We start from the raw sequence: 20,000 nt of genomic DNA on the forward strand, positions 1-20,000 counted from the left end.
CTTGTGAATTGACGTTTTTTTCTTTCACAATCAGCATGATGCATATTAAATAGAATAATGTCTCTGGTTTCATGTGCAGTTTCAATTTTTGTTCTATGTTGAATACTCTTTGTATTATTTGATGTCAAAGATGGTAAACAAAATAAAATGTGTCTTGAAAATGACCATTTTCTTTTGTGCGAGTGCGTTTTCATTCATTTAAAATAACGAGCTACTCCCTCTCTGCTTCTTGGTTTTCGGCTACACGAGTGCTCTCCCTTGCATTGCAAACTGAATGGCTGCCTACATGTGTTAGAAGCTCCCAGTTCATTATTGAATACAATTTGGTTGGATTTGTGACCCCTACGACTTCTTCCAGCGAACAAGATGTCTTCTGACAGAAAAAGGTGTAAGAGACCAAAGAAGAGATTTTATTGTGGCAATAAGCACCAGAAAATGTCCCAAGATGAAGCGGGTCTTACTGAGAGTGAGACTGAAAACCGTGACTGTGAAAACAGGCAAAGTTCTGTCATGGAAAACGCTGCCAGAACTGACACTAGTACAGGTACCACCCCAGGGGAAAATGCTGCCACGCCCACTCGCTCTGAGGTAAAGCTCCACAGCATTTACAATATTATGAAAGATGATTTGAGTGACAATGATGAAGTAATTGACACTGAGTCTGACACTGACACTGACACTTTAGAAAAAGAAGAGACACTTGATCAGGATATTGGGGGGTATAGGATGGTCGAGATCTTCTTAATGCTGTTCGCGGATGACTTGGCGTTGTTGTCCTCCACAGTATGGGGACTACAGAACCAGTTAAACCTTCTCTTCGAGTCCTCTCAAAGACTAGGACTAAAAGTAAACACTGAAAAGACCAAGGTGGTAGTTTTTCGTAAAGGTGGCCGCCTGTCAGCAAGGGAAAAATGGAATTTAGGAAATGAGAAGGTGGAGGTCGTTGGAAAATATAAGTACCTGGGACTAAACTTTTCAACGATGCTAAGTTATAATATTGGTACTGAGGACTTTGTATGCAGGGCGAAGAAAGGCACTATTGAAATTCTCAAGGCCCTTAAAACCTATGGGTGTCATTCGTGTGCTGCATTCTTTAAGTTGTTCGATACACAGATCTATGCAGCGGAAAATATGGGGCCACCAGAATAATAAACAGATTGAGAAAGTTCACCTCTTTGCCTGTAAGTTGTTTATAAGCGTACCCCCGTCGACCCCCAAACAATACGATATACGGCGAACTAGGAAGATATCCACTTTCCGTTGATGCTGCTGAAAAATGTTTGCAATACTGGTTTCGGCTGTTAAAACAACCATGCTCTCGACTCTCAAAGATGGCTTACCTGTCTGTATTAAGCAATCATGACAGAGAGCAAACAAACTGGGTCACACAAGTCAAAGACCTTTTGTGCAAGTCTGGATATGGTTTCGTTTGGTTGTGTGCTGGGGTGGCAGATGAAAAGTTGTTTCTGGGAGACCTGAAGGAGACAATGAGGCACCAGTTTTCACAAGAATGGTTTTCACGTCTGTCAGAAAGTACACGCCTTGAATTTTACCAGTTTCAAAAGTTGTATTGGGCACGAACAATACCTGGATATGATTCATGTGAGCCTTTATAAAGTTGCTTTGTGCAGATTTAGACTGGGGGTCTCCCCATTCAATGCCCATCGTCATCGTTATTCTCACTCTGACACCAGTCGTGACTGTCCTTTCTGCCCGGATACTGCTGAAGACGAAAGCCATGTTGTTTTTTATTGCCCCACTTACGATGGCATCAGGCAGAGATATATTGGCAGAATACAGTATTTTTCAGACGAAGACTGTTTACGATATTTGCTCACTTGTACGGTGGAGGATCAGCTTATATCCTTTGCAAAGTACCTGTTCTAGGCCTCACGCATGCGACAAAAAAGACTTGCAGAAAACGAACCCCTCACGTGATTCTCGCGTTCCCTGTACGAACATATATCACTACTTTTGTTCTCGTTATTTTTGTTATTGTTGTTTTGATTGGTTTGAATTAAGAATTTACAATATCGTCCGCCAATTCATTATTTTGTCTCTAACTTCTTAGAGCACATGTATAAGTTTATCTTGTTGTGCTCCTTCGTTAAAACATATTTTTGTCATGACTTTGTACATTTGTATTTGAAAATAAAACACTGTTTAAACCAACATATATCATGCTCTGGAATCATTGATGTATTCCCCGTAACAAGAGATTGACTTGAAGGTGCCGTTAACGTGAACTCCCTGGCATGTTACAACCTCTTCTTATTATGCATTTCATCTCAAACAAGAGGCGAAGCCTTCAAGGCTCACGTAAGAAATCGACAACAGTAACACAAACTCAATCACTCCGTCACACACACACACACACACACACACACACACACACACACACACACACACACACACACACACACACACACACACACACACACACACACACACACACACACAGAAAGAGCATTGGTGAAACTGTGCAAGAAAGCGAGACACTATAGATCTAGACTAGATCTGTCTGTCTGCATGTAGCCTACTTACAGGGACACGACTGCCAACTAGTCTCGGCCCGCTCAAAAAAACAATGACCGAGATTTTCAGTAATTCCTTCGCGTGACGTCAAACCCTCTTACGTCATAATGTGACGTCAATGTAATGTGACGTCTTCAAATGTTAGAGTTTCTACCACATACATACATACGCACGCACAGACAGACAAAAGTTAGCATCGCATAGGCTACACTTACGTGAGCCAAAAATGTGTGTGTGTGTGTGTGTGTGTGTGTGTGTGTGTGTGTGTGTGTGTGTGTGCGTGTGTGTGTGTGTGTGCGTGTGTGCGTGTATGTATGTTTATGCATTTACGTGCGTGCGTGCGTGCGTGCGCGCGCGTGTGTATGTGTGTGTGAATATGCTTTTGCTATCAAGCATACGATATCTACTGTAATAGTTTCATGCATTAATTTTGTTTTATGCATTTAATGACTGCTTCAGATGTGTATATTTGCATATAATTTGCTGTGTGTGTGCCCACACACGTGTGTAATCTGTGTATCTGTATGTGTGTATCTGTATGTGTGTATCTGTGTGTGTCCGTGTCCGTATCTGTACGTGTATATCTGTGTATGTGTCTTGGTGTCGTTATATTATCTTTCCAAGCTATGACATGTTTCCAAGCTATGTTTTCATGTGATAAAAAAAAATAAGGCTGCTAAGCTTTTGATCTGTTGATGTTTGCGGACCCGGCATAAGTTTAGCTGCGCGACGGTGAAGAGAATTTACTCTTTTTAAGTGAACATCCCAAAGTGTAGATGCATAATTCAGATGAGGTAAAATATGACCAAAATAAAACAACTTGAGTGCTGAGGTATCAGCGTAATGCTTTAATTTGGAGAGAAGGAACAAGTTTTTAGATAAGGTTTTGGTAACACGGTTGAGGTGGGACTGCCACTTTAATTCAGCGTCTATTGTGACCCCGAGAACACGATGGCTGGTTACTTGCTCAATGGGTGACTCATTTATACTGAGATGAAGATTCAGAAGAGCGAGTTGGTGCTTCTGTCGTGTTGTGATCACCATGCATTTAGTTTTGCCTGGGTGTATTATCATTGACTTTTGTTTACACCAATCAAATATGTTGTTCAAACTCGTTTGAAGAGAGGTTTCAATAGATTGTAAACTTTTACCGGACGTGTAAAGAGACGAGTCGTCTGCAAAAAGGTCATGAATAACCATCTTGTCTGATATATAGAGTAGTAGATCGTTAATGTAAATGCAAAATAAAAGTGGGCCCAAAACTGATCCTTGTGGGACGCCGTGCATTAGCCGTCCTAGAGAGAGAACGGTTACCATTACGGGAGACAAACTGCGTTCTGTTCGCTAAATAAGAACGACAACAAGGTAAGTAGGATGCGTCGCCTAAATAACAAGATAATTTCTTTAACAGAATTGTGTGATCAACAATATCAAACGCTTTCTTAAAATCAAGGAAGACGGCGCCGACTGTTTCCGAATGGTTAATGGCAGAGAGCCATGTATCGCATAGAGAGCTGTGTGACACGAATGTTTAGGGCGAAATCCTGATTGAGATGGAGCGAAAAGACCACGGCTTTCCATGTGCAGAAGCAAGCACTTTTGTACATGTTTTTCTAATGGTTTTGATAGAACAGACAATAGCGAAATTGGCCTAACATTGTTTATTTGTTTTGGGAAGTGGAATTACTTTTGCGGTTTTAAATATGTCTGGAAACACATTTCGGTCAATACATAAGTTGTACGCACACGTAATTGGCTCAACAAGAAAGGGTAACGCTAACTTGAGTAAGGAAGCGGGTATGTTATCGGGTCCCATTGACTCTCCATTGAGAGAGAGAGAGAGAGAGAGAGAGAGAGAGAGAGAGAGAGAGAGAGAGAGAGAGAGAGAGAGAGAGAGAGAGAGAGAGAGAGAGAGAGAGAGAGAGAGAGAGAGAGAGAGAGAGAGAGAGATTTTTTAGGGAAAGAGAAAGGGCAAACCAACCATCGTCAGCAGAGTCCACGTTGTCCCTTCTGACTGACTCTTCTCTTGGTCCTGAAATATGATGGGCATACCATATCAATGTGATTGTGATGAACCTCAGAATGAACAAGTCGCGTGAAGCGATATAAAAACATTTAGTCAAGCTGTCGGCATAAAAGTAAAAGATTGACACCAACAAACAGTCATCGCTCAGACTATATTAAAACCGAGACGGGTCATGCTCGTCTCCGCTCTTAGCTTGCAAGCGCAGTACTTACTTAACATATTTTCTGTAATGCTGAGCACATTTGTGGAGTAAACGTAACATATGTATATCTTTTTTAATTCAGGAGAAATTGAGAAATACGATGCAATCATTTTTTAATCTGTTAGTGAACATTCGATTTTAATGACAACTTTAATGAGCAAACTAATAAACTAATTTTTAAGCTGCCGAGCTGAAATTCAATCCCATTGTCCGGACTTTGTCGAAGATTGCTTGACCAAAATTGCAAACAATTTGATTAAAAAATGAGGGCGTGACAGTGCTGCCTCAACGTTCACAAAAAGCCGGATATGACGTCGTCAAAGACATTTATCGAAAAAAAAATCTGGGGATATCATACCCAGGAATTATTGTGTGAAATTTCATGAAGATCGGTCTAGTAGTTTTCTCTGAATCGCTCCACACACACACACACACACACACACACACACACACACACACACACACACACACACACACACACACACACACACACTGAGCACAAAAAGTTAAGGATTTTTTTTTTTTTTTTTTTTTTTTTTTTCTTTCTCTTTTTTTTGACCTCAGTTGCAAGCAGGATGTTTCAACCCATATTTTTTGCCCGATTGTTTTTATTTTTTTTATTTATTTATTTATTTTTTTTTTAAGGCGGGGAGCATCCTTCTTCCTTGGTCTCTTTCTGTATAATATAATCAACTTTATATTATACAAAACATAAATTTCTGTCTAATGTTTAACTCTAATTCCAATAAAATACGTAAGTCTAACTTCTTCCCATACTTAAATTTTCCTATGGTCATTTTTGTTATCAAAATACAATAATTTATAAAGTAAATTTGATCGTTTTTTAAATTTTCATTCCAAAAACCAAATAATATATCTGTTTCATTCAAAGTTATATTATAATAAATTTGCTTAAAAATAAAGTCTTTACATAGTTTCCAAACGTTCCTCACCTCTTGACAATGAAAAAAAAAGTGCTCAAGTGTATCCAGTTCATTACAAACTTCACAATTATTAGTTTGACATAAACCCATCTTGTTTAGTAAAATATTCGTTGGGTAAATTCTGTGTAAAATTTTCCAATGAAGCAGACGCAGTCGTTCTTCTTTTGTACAATTAACAGCTAACAGCCAGTGTCTTGATTCCAGAACAATATTATGCTTTCTTTGCCAAAAAGAACAGGCGCTCGGAGTTTGTACCTCGAAATTAACCAAAACAGTTCTTATTTCCCTTGGTGTAATATTACCAATACGAGTCAAACCCTGCAACAGAACATATCGGTATGGCAATGCGTTAATCAGTTTTGTTTTAAGTGCTGTACATAACGCATTATACTCAAATTGTCTGGCTGGTTTATAAGCAACCTTTTGACATAATTCTTCAAATGAAATCATGTCACCGATTTCATTCATGACATCCTTTACATGATAAATATGACATTTAATAAAATCTTTGAAAAAGAGGCATTTATGTTTATATTGTATATTCATGTTGTTCCATATACATTGATTCATCAATGGAACAGGTGTGGCATCATACTTTTCATACAAAATGTGTTTGTTGTCTAGCCAGGTTAACAATACTTGTCTCCAAAAGACCGATCTGCAGTTAACAACGCCAACCAGCTTCTTGGAGGATGCATTAGAGTCAAAACAGGACAAACCATTACCCAAACTTGAAAAAACATATCTAGGAGTGACAGACCAGTAATTGTCTGTAGAGTTCTGCAGACCAATAGCCCACGACATCATGAATGAGTTGTGCATATCCACAACATTTATCATATTTAATCCACCATCATCTTTTAATTTACACATAATTGTTCGTTTTACTTTTTCAAACGCCCGTGTATTTGAATATTTTTTCTTCCAAATAAACCTGAACAAAATGGAATTAATTTGATGTAAAACATGATAAGGCACTGCTAGAGACTGGAAGATATAAACGAACTGAGATATAAGAAAGGTTTTAACAATGCAAATTTTACCTTGTATACTTAAGTTTCTTTTGGACCAATTAAAAATTATTTGTTGCATACGTTGAATTTTTTTAGACCAGTTGTCTTCAATTGATGACGCAGGTATATTGTTTGAAAAAACAATTCCAACGATTTTTACTTTCCGTTTCCATTTAAGACCAAAATATTGGTCAGTACAGTATTTGTTTGACCCAATCCACATGGCTTCAGTTTTATTTACATTCACTTCTAAATTGGAAACAGCTTTAAACATGTTTAAAATATGTAAAGCTCTTTCCAGATCTCTTTGATCATGTAAAAAAAGGGTGACATCATCGGCATATAAGAGCAGTTTTAGGACCCTCATTGGTGATACCTCAAAAGGTGACATGGGTAGCCGGATACCCTCAACATCTTCATCTGAACGAATCTTAATTGCTAACAATTCAAGGGCTATAATAAATGCCATCGGCGAGAATGGGCATCCTTGACGGATACCTGATTCCACAGGGAAATGCTCAGATATCCACCCTGTATAATTAATACAACTTTGACTGTTATTCATGATAACCGAAGCCCATTTCTTAAAATTGTCTCCAAAACCAAACTTATCAAAAGCAAACAAAATAAAGTCTTTGGATATGCTATCAAAAGCGCGTCGAAAATCAACTGCCAATAAAACTCCAGGTTTATCCATTGTATTCATAATATCTATTAGTGGAATTACGGGAGCTAAAGGGGTACCACTAATTGCAACAAAAATGAAATCAGCACAGACTGGTAGATAAAGTGTCCTTTAGTACCCAGTTCAAAATCTAAGCCCTGAGGTAATGGAATAAGTGAGTTATCGGATCAGAAAAGTCATGCAATCACACGGAACAAGCAGATTTGACTGGTTTGGCCTGCCGTCGCAAAGCCGGAAGTTTATGCGCGCCATGCACTCACGAACGTGCTTCGCGTGGCCACATGCAAAAAAGTGAGTAATCGATAATCTGTACGTTTTTATTCGTCCTTTAACATTTTTACCACCTCATTTTCTCGGCTGCATGTGTAGAATGCTAGCGCTAGTTCTTTATTTATGCCATACGAATGCATTGGAAAGAAAAAAGCCTGATGTGAAGACGACCTAGCTTCGCTAAAAGTTCGTCTGCTTCCAGACAGCACAACATGAGTCTAAAACTTGTTTTACCGTTTCAAACGTGCAGATAATCTGTGCAGTTGATATGCTCAGCATCACAAACACAATTATGAAGTTAGATTAGAAAAACATGTATATTATACTGAAAGACCGTGCGAATTGTTGATCGTGCTTCCAGTAGGTATGGTAGGCGAATGCTGTCAAAAATAACCTTCCTGTTGCACTGTTCGGTGATGTTGTATTTATGTTTTTTTATGTTATTGTCGCCATTGCTGACACTTTAGGCACTTCTCTGATGGAATGATATCACGATAGCCTCTATTTGATGCGTAAATCATTAATGTTATCATTTTTTTTAGTCACCTGCTTTCTGAGCGAAATCCTTGTTCTACACCAGTGACCACTGCGAATGAGACAAGAATAAGGTAGGTTTGACATATCAGCAATTTCTATTAAAGGCTAAAAAAAAATGTTTTCATAAAAAAGGCTTAATAAAACAAATCCCGTATATATATATGAGTTGTTCTTCAGTACTGGTGACCGAAAGGGGGAAAAGTGGTCAAAATTCAAATCTCTAGTTTTGTTTTTGAAATATTGCTTTTCATAAAGCAGAAATACTGTAGTATCTGTTGTACATAAGAAAAAATCACTGGTTCACATGGTTCCTACATAATCTAACTTTTAAAGCTGGTTCTTGTGTGTCTGTGTGTATGTTTGTATGATGACGATATGACCCGAAACGGCTGCACGGACTGAGACAGGAATTGCAGAGAATGTTCTTTGCCACTCGAGTCGTGTCATAGGGTACTTTTGGAATAGCAAATTTGAAAGGATTCTTCAAAAAACGGCGGAAAACATTATATACCCTGTGAGCTATCGAGGATCCTCCCCGTCTGGGCTGTCGAAACATGGTCTTGTTAAAAGACGTTTTCAAATGCGGTTAACGGGGAGATACACTCGAAGCACATTTAGCGAAGTTATGTTGCCAAATCATCAAAGATCAACATTTCACTACACGGATCGATGCACACAGTCGAAATAGATGTGACTTTCACACGACCGAAGACTACTTGCTAGCAGACTAGCAGACGACAAGATCTAAATATTTAGATCAGTGAGAGCAATCCGTTGAAGAACAGTTACTCCGCTTATTCGTCTTCAGTTAAGCTTATTTCCCCTGCCATAAGTTTCCTTGCAGATCTGCAGTCGCGCAGTGAAATGAACTAGTGTCATCGGAAGATTCTTCTCAGTCAATGATCAAAGCACAGTAATAGGTTCTATGCTGACAAAAGTCACTTTCGGACAACACGACGATTGACTTAATTTATGAGCCCAAAGGTAACAATATCGACAAGAATGTACGCATTTGACATTAAATGAAACATTCATAGACAGTTTCCAACTCACCAGATCTGCCAAAGAGCCGTCATTCGTGAAAAAAACGATGATTTTAATCAGACAGGTATCGGAAACAAGTCTTGGTCACCTGCGTTATTCCTTCCGAGGCGACGTGACGGCGCCACATTTGTTTGTTTATGGCTGTTTATCGCGAAACAACACAGTTGAAATTTGTGTGTAAAATACCACAAATGTGTGGTGAATCAGTTCGTCATCTGCGTTTCGATGGTAATTCAGTCAGATTGGAGTTACTTTGAATCGAAGGCGAGGGTAACCTGCGTTATTTGTGTGACGGCGTGAACAAATTTGATTGCAATATTTTATACAGAAAGTAAATTTCAATGATTCTGGCTCAGACTTGTAGATCTGTTATGCAGTGTTTTGGTAGTGTATCTGCTTTTCTGCCATGAAGCTCATTTGGAGTGATACGCTGATCGAAGTGGGGTACCCTATGTGGGACATCAGCCGTATGCAGATTACGCCTCAGAACACTCGCATTTCACAAAGACAACAATAATTTGCAACATTTCAAGAACTGCATCAGTTTTATTAGATACTATTTCAACAAAAACAGCACAAACACGACTATTATCAACAACACAGAACGGGAGGTAAGTCTTCAAAGACGCACCAAGTGTGCGTTCCCATTTTTGGAGGCCATTTTTGCTAGCATTTTCACAGTAAATCTTAATATTTCCATATCTATTGAATGATTTTGGTATTTTCTTTGATTGTGCCGATTCTCCTATCTCTCTGGCATGTACTGGGTGCTTTGTGACCAGTTTCTCCCCTAGACTGTATTGAAAAATGCGTCCGTGTGAGCTGACCCCCACTTGTGACCGGTAACAAAGAACAACTCATTTATATTTTCAATAAATCATGTTTCAGTGGAACCCCCTTTCTTAAGACCAACAAAATAATCTGAGAAAACCAGGTCTTAAAATGGAGGGTCTTAATAAGGGTGTTTCACAGTATTCAGGATATTATATAATAAAATATGCTCTACTACTTAAAGACAAAATTAATTAGCGTCTGGACAATTATACACACAGTGTCAATCCAACTGCTTTATTTAAGTTTATGTTACAAATGTATTTTTTTCCAGATCATGGAGCAGTTGTGTATCCTGTGTGGAGGCAGCCTTTATTCAGGGGAGCAGATCGTCATTCCGCAACAGAAGGGAAGAGACACCATACACAGAGTCAGTACCCAGCGTGGTGATTCAATTGTTGTTGCAGAGGGGCAGGCTGTGCATGTATGTTGTCGCAGTTCATATACAAACAAGCACAACATAGCAGCCTACCTTCGTGGGAAAAAAGATGAAGATACTGCTGCAAATTTGAACCAAGGACTGCGGTCAAAGAATCAGCCCTTTGATTTCAGGAAATGTTGTTTATTTTGTGGCATGCATGCAGAACTTGTTTCAAAACGAGGTCCAACAGTACTTCCTGTTCGCACTTTAGATTTTCAGAAGACCGTCTATAGAATCTGTGCTGAAAGAGCAGACGAATGGCCTGAAAAGGTAAAAGGCAAGATAGAATTCGTCTCGGACCTTCCAGCAGCTGATGCTTTGTACCACCAATCATGCAGCACCAATTTTAGAACAAAAAGGAAACTTCCAAAGTGCTTTGCATCAGACACTGACAACAAAAGACCAAAACAAGGAAGACCAGTCGATGAAAAAAGAGCAGAAGCGTTCAGAAAAGTTGTCAATTATCTGCAAAAAGACGATACAGAAGTCACCATCATCGACCTCATCAGAAAAATGAAAGAGTTTACAGGTGGTGACTGTTATAGTCACTCAAAGATGAAAGAAGAATTAAAGAAACATTTTGGTAATGAAATTATCATCACAGAAATGGATGGGAAAGCAAACGTGGTAACATTTCAGAGGACTACATGGTCTATTCTTCATTCCTTTTATTCGACACCTGAGACGACCGACGAAGAAACTCAAAAAGACAACATCATCAGAGCTGCTGCTGAACTTATCAAAAGTGACATTAAGAAGATAAACACCAGCAGAAAAGAATACCCAAGTCCAGACAGCACTTTCTCAATTACAGCAAACCTTGATTTTGTGCCAAAATCCTTGCAAACTTTCCTCGGAGAGATCTTCAGTGGAAAGGACACTGATGTGAAGGTTGCTTCAATCGGCCAAGCAATTATGCAAGCAGCTCGCCCAAGAATTGTAATTGCTCCACTGCAGATTGGTCTTGGAGTTCAGATGCACCACTGTTTTGGTTCCAAGTTCCTGATTGACACGCTGTACTCCCTTGGATTCAGCTCCTCTTACAGAGAAGTAAAGACGGACGAAATGAGTGCGGCTGCCACCCAGGAGATAATCGTGCCAGCCACAGATGAACATTTCATGCAGTACATGGCAGACAATGTCGATCATAACACTGGAACAATTGATGGCCTGAATACCTTCCATGGAATGGGCATGATTGCTTCCATAACCCCGTTCATCAAAAATAGGTCGTCCATCGCTCTGAAAACAAAGGTTAGGCTGGAGGAGGTCATGAAGAAAGCCCGTGTCAAAATCAGTTTCTACGATGAGAGATGTGAAGGCCTGGCAAGTCTCACCTATGAGAAGTTAAGGACAGTCCTAGTTGAAGACCCTACCAAAGAAGTTGAAGTCCTATGGAAGTCAGCATGGCTGCTCAGTCCTCAGAGACCGTTCTGGTCAGGAGTAATGCAGGCCGTCCAGAATGGTGACTTTCCAGGTCAGTCATCTATTGTCTTCTTGCCGATGATTGATCTCAAACCCAGTGACAAAACTTGTATCTATTCAACGCTGTTGTTTCTTTCTGCTGAAGCTAGGCGATACAACAAAACCCCTGTAGTCACCTTTTGATCAGCCCCTGTGGTGGAAGGCCCTCAGCATCATATCAGCAGAAGCAGCTTTCAGTGAGCTACGTTCTGTAGTTCTTCGGCTTGGTCCCTTCCACATGGAGATGAGTTTTCTCGCTTGTATAGGACATCTCATGGCGGAAACTGGCCTGCACTATGCACTATGCACTGTGTATGCCCCAAATGCTGCCAAAGCACATCGGACCTACCAGCAGCACCAGCAGCTCTTCTGAAAGTGATTCGGTGTGCATGCAAGACTGACTGTGACACAAGAAGATGCAGCTGTCGTTAACACGGACTCGTTTGTTCGCCTGGGTGTGGAGAGTGTCGTGGTGCCAGTTGCTCCAATTCCCCGTCCAACTTTACTGAATAAGGCGAGGCATATTGAGAAGCAGAGGTGAGAGAATATAAAAGAGTGTGCGTGTGCTTGAAAGCACAAGCGTGTGTATTTTTCTGTGTGTGTGTGTGTGTGTGTGTGTGTGTGTGTGTGTGTGTGTGTGTGTGTGTGTGTGTGTGTGTTTGTGTGTGTGTGAGTGTGTGTGTGTGTGTGTGTGTGTGTGTGTGTGTTTATGCGAAAAAGCACTCGGATTCTATTTTCAACGCGTTTTGTGTCAACTACTGCCGTCATAGATATTAAATAGCTGCATTTCTGAGTCCTCTGAGCCGAGATCTTTCTAACGAGATGCAACATGATAGGCTTATCTTGGAGAACAAAACAGTGTCTTCTTCCACTAATGTATGACGTCACTAATATGCAAATTTCTCGATTGTGCCGATAGTTTGAAACTTAGATTTTGCACTGGGCACTAACCAGACTGTTTTGAGAACATTCCCGCAAAAAAAAATTTTGTTGCAAAAACTGGTGGGTTGAAGCATGATTTTTGGCACGGTAACCGCACTATACGGTGTCATCAATAAGTCTAATCATTGTGCTAATTTTCCTACCTTTCATAAAACCAACCTGATTTTCATGAATAATATCACCAATTACAGTTGAAAGTCTCCTTGCCAGACATTTTGCGAGGATCTTGTAATCTGTGTTAGTCAGAGATATGGGTCTCCAATTCCCGAGATCATCTCTGGGCAATTCTTTCCCTTTATGGATTAATGTCAAGACAGCTTGTTTTTGAGTGGTCGATAACTCGCCATTAGCAAAGGATGATATAAAGGAGGCATGAACTACATCCCTAATCTTCAGCCGACTGTTTCCGAATGGTTAATGGCAGAGAGCCATGTATCGCATAGTCTAACGAGAGCTGTGTGACACGAATGTTTAGGGCGAAATCCTGATTGAGATGGAGCGAAAAGACCACGGCTTTCCATGTGCAGAAGCAAGCACTTTTGTACATGTTTTTCTAGTGGTTTTGATAGAACAGACAATAGCGAAATTGGCCTAACATTGTTTATTTGTTTTGGGAAGTGGAATTACTTTTGCGGTTTTAAATATGTCTGGAAACACATTTCGGTCAATACATAAGTTGTACGCACACGTAATTGGCTCAACAAGAAAGGGTAACGCTAACTTGAGTAAGGAAGCGGGTATGTTATCGGGTCCCATTGACTCTCCATTGAGAGAGAGAGAGAGAGAGAGAGAGAGAGAGAGAGAGAGAGAGAGAGAGAGAGAGAGAGAGAGAGAGAGAGAGAGAGAGAGAGAGAGAGAGAGAGAGAGATTTTTTAGGGAAAGAGAAAGGGCAAACCAACCATCGTCAGCAGAGTCCACGTTGTCCCTTCTGACTGACTCTTCTCTTGGTCCTGAAATATGATGGGCATACCATATCAATGTGATTGTGATGAACCTCAGAATAAACAAGTCGCGTGAAGCAATATAAAAACATTTAGTCATGCTGTCGGCATCAAAGTAAAAGATTTACACCAAAAAACAGTCATCGTCGAGACTATATTAAGATAGTCCCGACTAACCACACCCAAAGACCGAGACGGGTCACGCTCGTCTCCGCCCATAGCTTGCGAATGCAGTACTTACTTAACCTATTTTCTGTAATTCTGAGCACATTCTTAGAATAAACATGACATACGTATATGTTTTTGAATTCAGGAGAAACTGAGGAATACAATGCAATCATTTTAAAATCTGTAAGTAACAATTATATTTTAAAGACAACTTTCATCATGAGCAAACTAATTAACTTAAGTTTTACGCTACCGAGATGAAATTCAATCCCAAAGTCCGAACTTCGTCGAAAATTGCTTAACCAAAATTTCAATCAATTTGATTAAAAAATGAGGGCGTGACAGTGCTGCCTCAACGTTCACAAAAACCCGGATATGACGTCATCAAAGACATTTATTGAAAAAAAAATCTGGGGATATCATACCCAGGAATTATTGTGTGAAATTTCATGAAGATCGGTCTTATAGTTTTCTCTGAATCGCTCCACACACACACACACACACACACACACACACACACACACACACACATACACTGAGCACAAAAAGTTAAGGATATTTTTTCAGTGGTATAGCCCAGATGTTAAACAGCAGTTTTTGTGTCAGAAAGATACGTGTATTTGAAGATCAGTCTTTCTTCTGCTCACAAATGTGTTTCCTGGATCTGAGCAATATTTGGGTATGACGTCACAGGTCCGTGACCACGCCTACCCTCAATAATGGCGTGTTTTGACGGCATGATTCACTTTCAACCGTCGAAACGGTGACTTAAACTGAATGATATTTTACATTTTGTACATCTGAAAGTTTGTTTGGTGTCTTACCTAACAGTCCATACACATTTCGTTCAAATCCGCCGCGCAGTTGGGCTGATCTAGCGTGTAAAAGAGAGCGACCACAATCCTCGAAAACAGCAACAATTCCAGGGTTTTTGTGGTGTTTTTGCTGGGTAGCTTTTGATGTAAAAAATGTAAAATATCATTCAGTTTTAGTCACCGTTTTGACGGTTGAAAGTGAGTAACACTGTCAAAAAACGCCATTTTGTAGGGTAGGTGTGGCCAAGGACCTAAGACGTCATACCCAAATATTGCTTAGATCCAGGAAACACATTTTTGAGCAGAAAAAAGACTGATCTTTAAATACACGTATTTTTCTGACCCAAACACTGCTGTTTAACATCTGGGCTATACCACTGAAAAAATATCCTTAACTTTTTGAGCTCAGTGTACATACATACATACATACATACATACATACATACATACATACATACATACATACATACACACCACCACCACCCTCGTCTCAAGTCGCGCAAGGCGAAATTACTACATTTAGTCAAGCTACCGAACTCACAGAATAAAACTGAACGCACTGCATTTTTTCACCAAAACATAACACCCCGCGGCACTTATCCCGTGCAACACGAAGTGAAATTGACAATCCAGAATTACGCGGTAGCGTACGTATTGCGCTAAGCAGGAAAGCGCGGTTTTCTGTATGCTTGTTTACTTTCTGAGCTTGTTTTGAATACAACATATCATATCTATATGTTTTTGGAATCAGGAAATGATAAACAATAAGATGAAATCTTTTTTGGATCGATTTCCTACATTTTAATCGCAGTACTAATTAACCTATTTTCGTTAATTGTGATCACATGTTAAGAGTAAACATGACATATGTATTACTAGAGGAATACCCGGCTTCGCCGGGGTGAATCGCGAGACAGAGACAGACAGCGTGGCGGTTCATCACAATCACCTCTGCAGGCGAAGTCCTGTCAAACGGGATTGAGAATTTTAGAGCTTATTTCTTAGCCCTATATTATCTGTTGTGGCTTCTCAAATGCCAGAACATACAGACAGACAAAAGCCGCTAGACCCCATCACAAACAGAACTCTACAATCCACAGGTTTTTGCCCCCACACACACACACAAACACACACACAGAGAAGCCGTATATATAAATATGTATATCTATATCTATAAATATATAGAGATAGGTGAGAGTGTATTTTTCGCGTGGCTATAAATTGATTCGACCTTTTCACTTTGACAGTAAGAACAACTTACGGGTGCAAGGGAAGCGTTCTGGACAGCGCAGTGACATTCTAAAAATAGTAACTCAGAAACGGGAATTTGGGGTGAACGGCGCGAGACAGAGACAGACAGCGTGGCGGTTCACCACAATCACCTTTGAAGGCGAAGTCCTGTCAAACGGGATTGAGAATTTTAGAGCTTATTTCTTAGCCCTATATTATCTGCTGTGGCTTCTATTCTCACATGCCAGTACATACAGACAGACAAAAGCCGCTAGACCACATCACAAACAGAACTCTACAATACACAGGTTTTTGCCCACACACACACACACAAACACACACACACACAGAGAAGCCGTATATATATATGCATATCTGTATCTATAAATATATAGAGATAGGTGAGAGTGTATTTTTCGCGTGGCTATAAATTGATTCGACCTTTTCACTTTGACAGTAAGAACAACTTACGGGTGCAAGGGAAGCGTTGTGGACAGCGCAGTGGACAGCGCAGTGACATTCTAAAAATAGTAATAGTAACTTACAAACGGGAAAGCCACACGAAGGAAGGGAGATAAACGCCAAACACTGGAGAAGATAAGGAAGAGTTACTTATAATGGTGAAATGAACACAAAAACCAAAATCAGTTCAGCGCTGTGCGCTGAGAGCACGTGTTGAAATATCTCATCGATGATATTGTGTCCGGGGTGTAGCTGAATACGGTGTCCAAATTTGAAAAAGATCCACCGAGAACTTTGGCGTTGTGATGTGGTGTAGCGGCTATGGTGTGTCGGTATGGGGGCCCGGGTAGCTGAGGTGGAACCAAAATAGCTGAGGTGGAACCAAAATCGGTTCAGCGCTGCGCGCTGAGAGCACGTGTTGAAATATCTCATCGATGAGGTTGTGTCCGGGGTCTCTCTGAATAAGCCCACCAAATTTGAAGCAGATCCATCGAGAACTTTGGCCGTGCATGGCGAATACACAAATACACAAATACACAGATACACAGACACACAGACAGACACAAGTCGTATATATATATAGATATTTATAGATTCAGAATTTGATGAAGAATACGATGCAATCAATTTTAAATGTGTTTGCGAAACATTCATTTTAATGACAACTTTAATGAGCAAACTAATTAATTAATTTTTAAGCTTCAACGCTGAAATGCAATACCAAAGTCCGGCCTTCATCGAAGATTACTTGACCAAAATTTCAACCAATTTGGTTGAAAATGAGGACGTGACAGTGCTGCCTCGGTTTTCACAAAAAGCCGGATATTACGTCATCAAAGACATTTATCGAAAAAAACCCACATCTGGGCATATCATACCCAGAAACTCTCATGTAAAATTTCATAAAGATCGGTCAAGTAGTTTTCTCTGAATCGCTCTACACATCCACACACACACACACACCACCACCCTCGCCTCGATTCCCCATCTATGTTAAAACATTTACCGGTTGTCAAAACTTGACTAAGTGTTAAAAGGAGGTGCCAAACTCATCCTCTTTTGTATATAAAGGTCAGAGTAAACTTTTTTTCAACTCCACAGTTCTGAGATGACCCAGAAAGATGAAGGCTTGATACCCACCAGGATCTCTCTCGCGGCTTGACCTGTCCTGGCCAAGTTGAGAGTAGGCAGAACGTTGATCAACCTCGGCCATGTTCAGAACGTCGTAGAGTTCTGCATAGGCTGCTGAAAAAAAAAGTGTCTTCATTTGTTTGTTTGTTTGTTTGTTTGTTTGTTTGTAGGTCTGTTTGTTTGTTTGCGTGATTGTTTGTTTGTTTTTAACTTTCTTTCGTCATTATTTGTTTTATTGATTTATTAATGACATTATTTGTGTACATTTATGTTTGCAAGAGAGAGAGAGAGAGAGAGAGAGAGAGAGAGAGAGAGAGAGAGAGAGAGAGAGAGAGAGAGAGAGAGAGAGAGAGAGAGAGAGAGAGAGAGATTCTGGAGTCTGGTTGGTTTATTGATTAGGCCTTGGGCCCATTTCAATTCGGGGTGTACAAAGTTTCAAAATTACATGCTTCATGAATAATAATCATAATAATATTAATCATAATAATAATCATCATCATCGTAATGACAGTCGACATGACGACAGTGAAAACAGGCATTTACAACAGCAAAACGTTTGAAAAAGGACAGTAATGCATCAACACAAAATCCAGTCTCTGTCACACTTCACCCATGTCTATCTGTCATCCTTCCATCCATCCATCCATCCATCCATCCATCCATCCATCCATCCATCCCATGTCCCTCTGTCATCCATCCATCTAATCATCCGTCTGTCTGTCCAACCATTCATCCGTCATCCATCTATTCATCCTTACATCTATCCCTTCACATGCCCTTTCACACGCAAATCTGCAAACAGTTATATATGATGCATAATCGTTGCATCTCTGATACATAGCATCACATTAACGTTTCCAAAAAACAAAACATTATTACTATTTTTTAAGCAATCGACAAAAACAACAAAAATAGCATACACATAAAACAAGATCATGCAATATCTCATATTCACTGTCCCCACTCACTGCGTATTTTAAACGCGTTCATGATGAAGGTTGCAAGTCTAAGTAATATTGATCTGTTTGGTGTCGCTAGAAGTAGCGCCAGTTTAAAGCTTGATGGACGGTTGTAATATTTTGCAGGTATGTAGTACTCACGAATACCAGCATATTTTGGACATTTCAAAACAAAATGAATTTCATCTTCGGTCTCATTTGCGCAGAATGGACACAAGTAATCTACAGCTGTTGGCGACCGAATGTGTCGTAATCGATGCACTTTGAGTGGCGAGACACCAAGTCTTAACCTAATCAGACAGTTTCTTGCTTTGACATGCTTCAGGTCATTTAAGTATGAAGACATAGATAAGGCTGACTTGAAAGTGCTATAGAAAAGGAATCGTTCTTTACTTTGTACGGTTTCTATCCACTCTTGCTTGTATAATGTGACTAGTCTGTTCTTGAATTCCGTTATGAACGCATTTTCATTTCCAACGCCTTGTTGAATCCAAACTTGGTCAAAGCCGTATTTGTATAGCACATAGCAAACTGATGACGCCCATGTTCTTTTATTTTGTTCGTGTAAATAAAGCAGCATTTTATAAGCTTTCTGTGGCAATCGATGACTAGGCATTTTCAGGATGCGCAACCAAAATCGTATGGACTTAACAAACGTGTTGACAAATAACGGGTGTCTGCCAGTTTCTCCATACACAAGTGTGTTTGGTGTTTTCATGCTTGTGTTCAGAAACCTCTTAAGGGCAAACAGATGCACCTTTTCAATAGGTGAATGGTCTGCATCAAGGCCCCAGACTTCTGCCGCATAATTGAGCATGGGCTGGATCTGGGTGTCGAATAGTTTATAGAATATGTTTGGTGATCTTTCTCCTAGAGTCCACAGTACCTTAAAAATACCAATCACACCCTTTCTTGCACGCAGCGCTAAATCGTTCAACGTGTGAGAAAATGTCAACCTTGTAGAAAAGTAAATTCCTAAGTATTTATACATGTTCACAGTTTCCATTACGTTATTGCCATACATCCATTTTTCAATAGCTGCAATATGACCACCATTTCTGAAGATAACTATGTTAGATTTTTCTAAATTAACAGTCAAGCCAAGATTACAAGCAGTTTGGTATAGCACGTTTATCTGGTTCTGTAACCCACACACAGTGTCAGAAATCAAAATAACGTCATCTGCGAACATGAGAATCAATATCTCAATATAATCTGGGATAAGTTGTATACCATGTCGTCCTTTTCGCATGATTTTGTCCGCCAATTCGTTAATGAAAAGTGAGAACAAAATTGGACTATTTATTTCTCCCTGCTTCAGGCCTCTCGGACACATGAAAAAGTCAGTGACCTCGACTCCCGCCCTACCTTTTGCTTTAA

At 39.9% G+C, this 20,000-nt stretch overlaps 1 protein-coding gene across 1 annotated transcript in view; it reads right to left on the reverse strand.

Moving 5' to 3' along the window:
• The window catches only part of LOC138954930 (putative neural-cadherin 2), a gene marked incomplete at both ends in the record, with an annotated part of 43,769 nt that overhangs the window by 1,550 nt on the left and 22,219 nt on the right, over positions 1–20,000 (reverse strand). The window contains 3 exons of the mRNA XM_070326673.1: positions 4,517–4,567; positions 13,814–13,864; positions 17,671–17,775. Coding sequence (XP_070182774.1) covers positions 4,517–4,567; positions 13,814–13,864; positions 17,671–17,775 — 207 coding nt within the window. The remainder of the gene's footprint in view (positions 1–4,516; positions 4,568–13,813; positions 13,865–17,670; positions 17,776–20,000) is intronic.

The sequence above is a fragment of the Littorina saxatilis genome, unplaced genomic scaffold, assembly GCF_037325665.1.
Source record: "Littorina saxatilis isolate snail1 unplaced genomic scaffold, US_GU_Lsax_2.0 scaffold_1025, whole genome shotgun sequence".
Classification (NCBI taxonomy): domain Eukaryota; kingdom Metazoa; phylum Mollusca; class Gastropoda; order Littorinimorpha; family Littorinidae; genus Littorina; species Littorina saxatilis.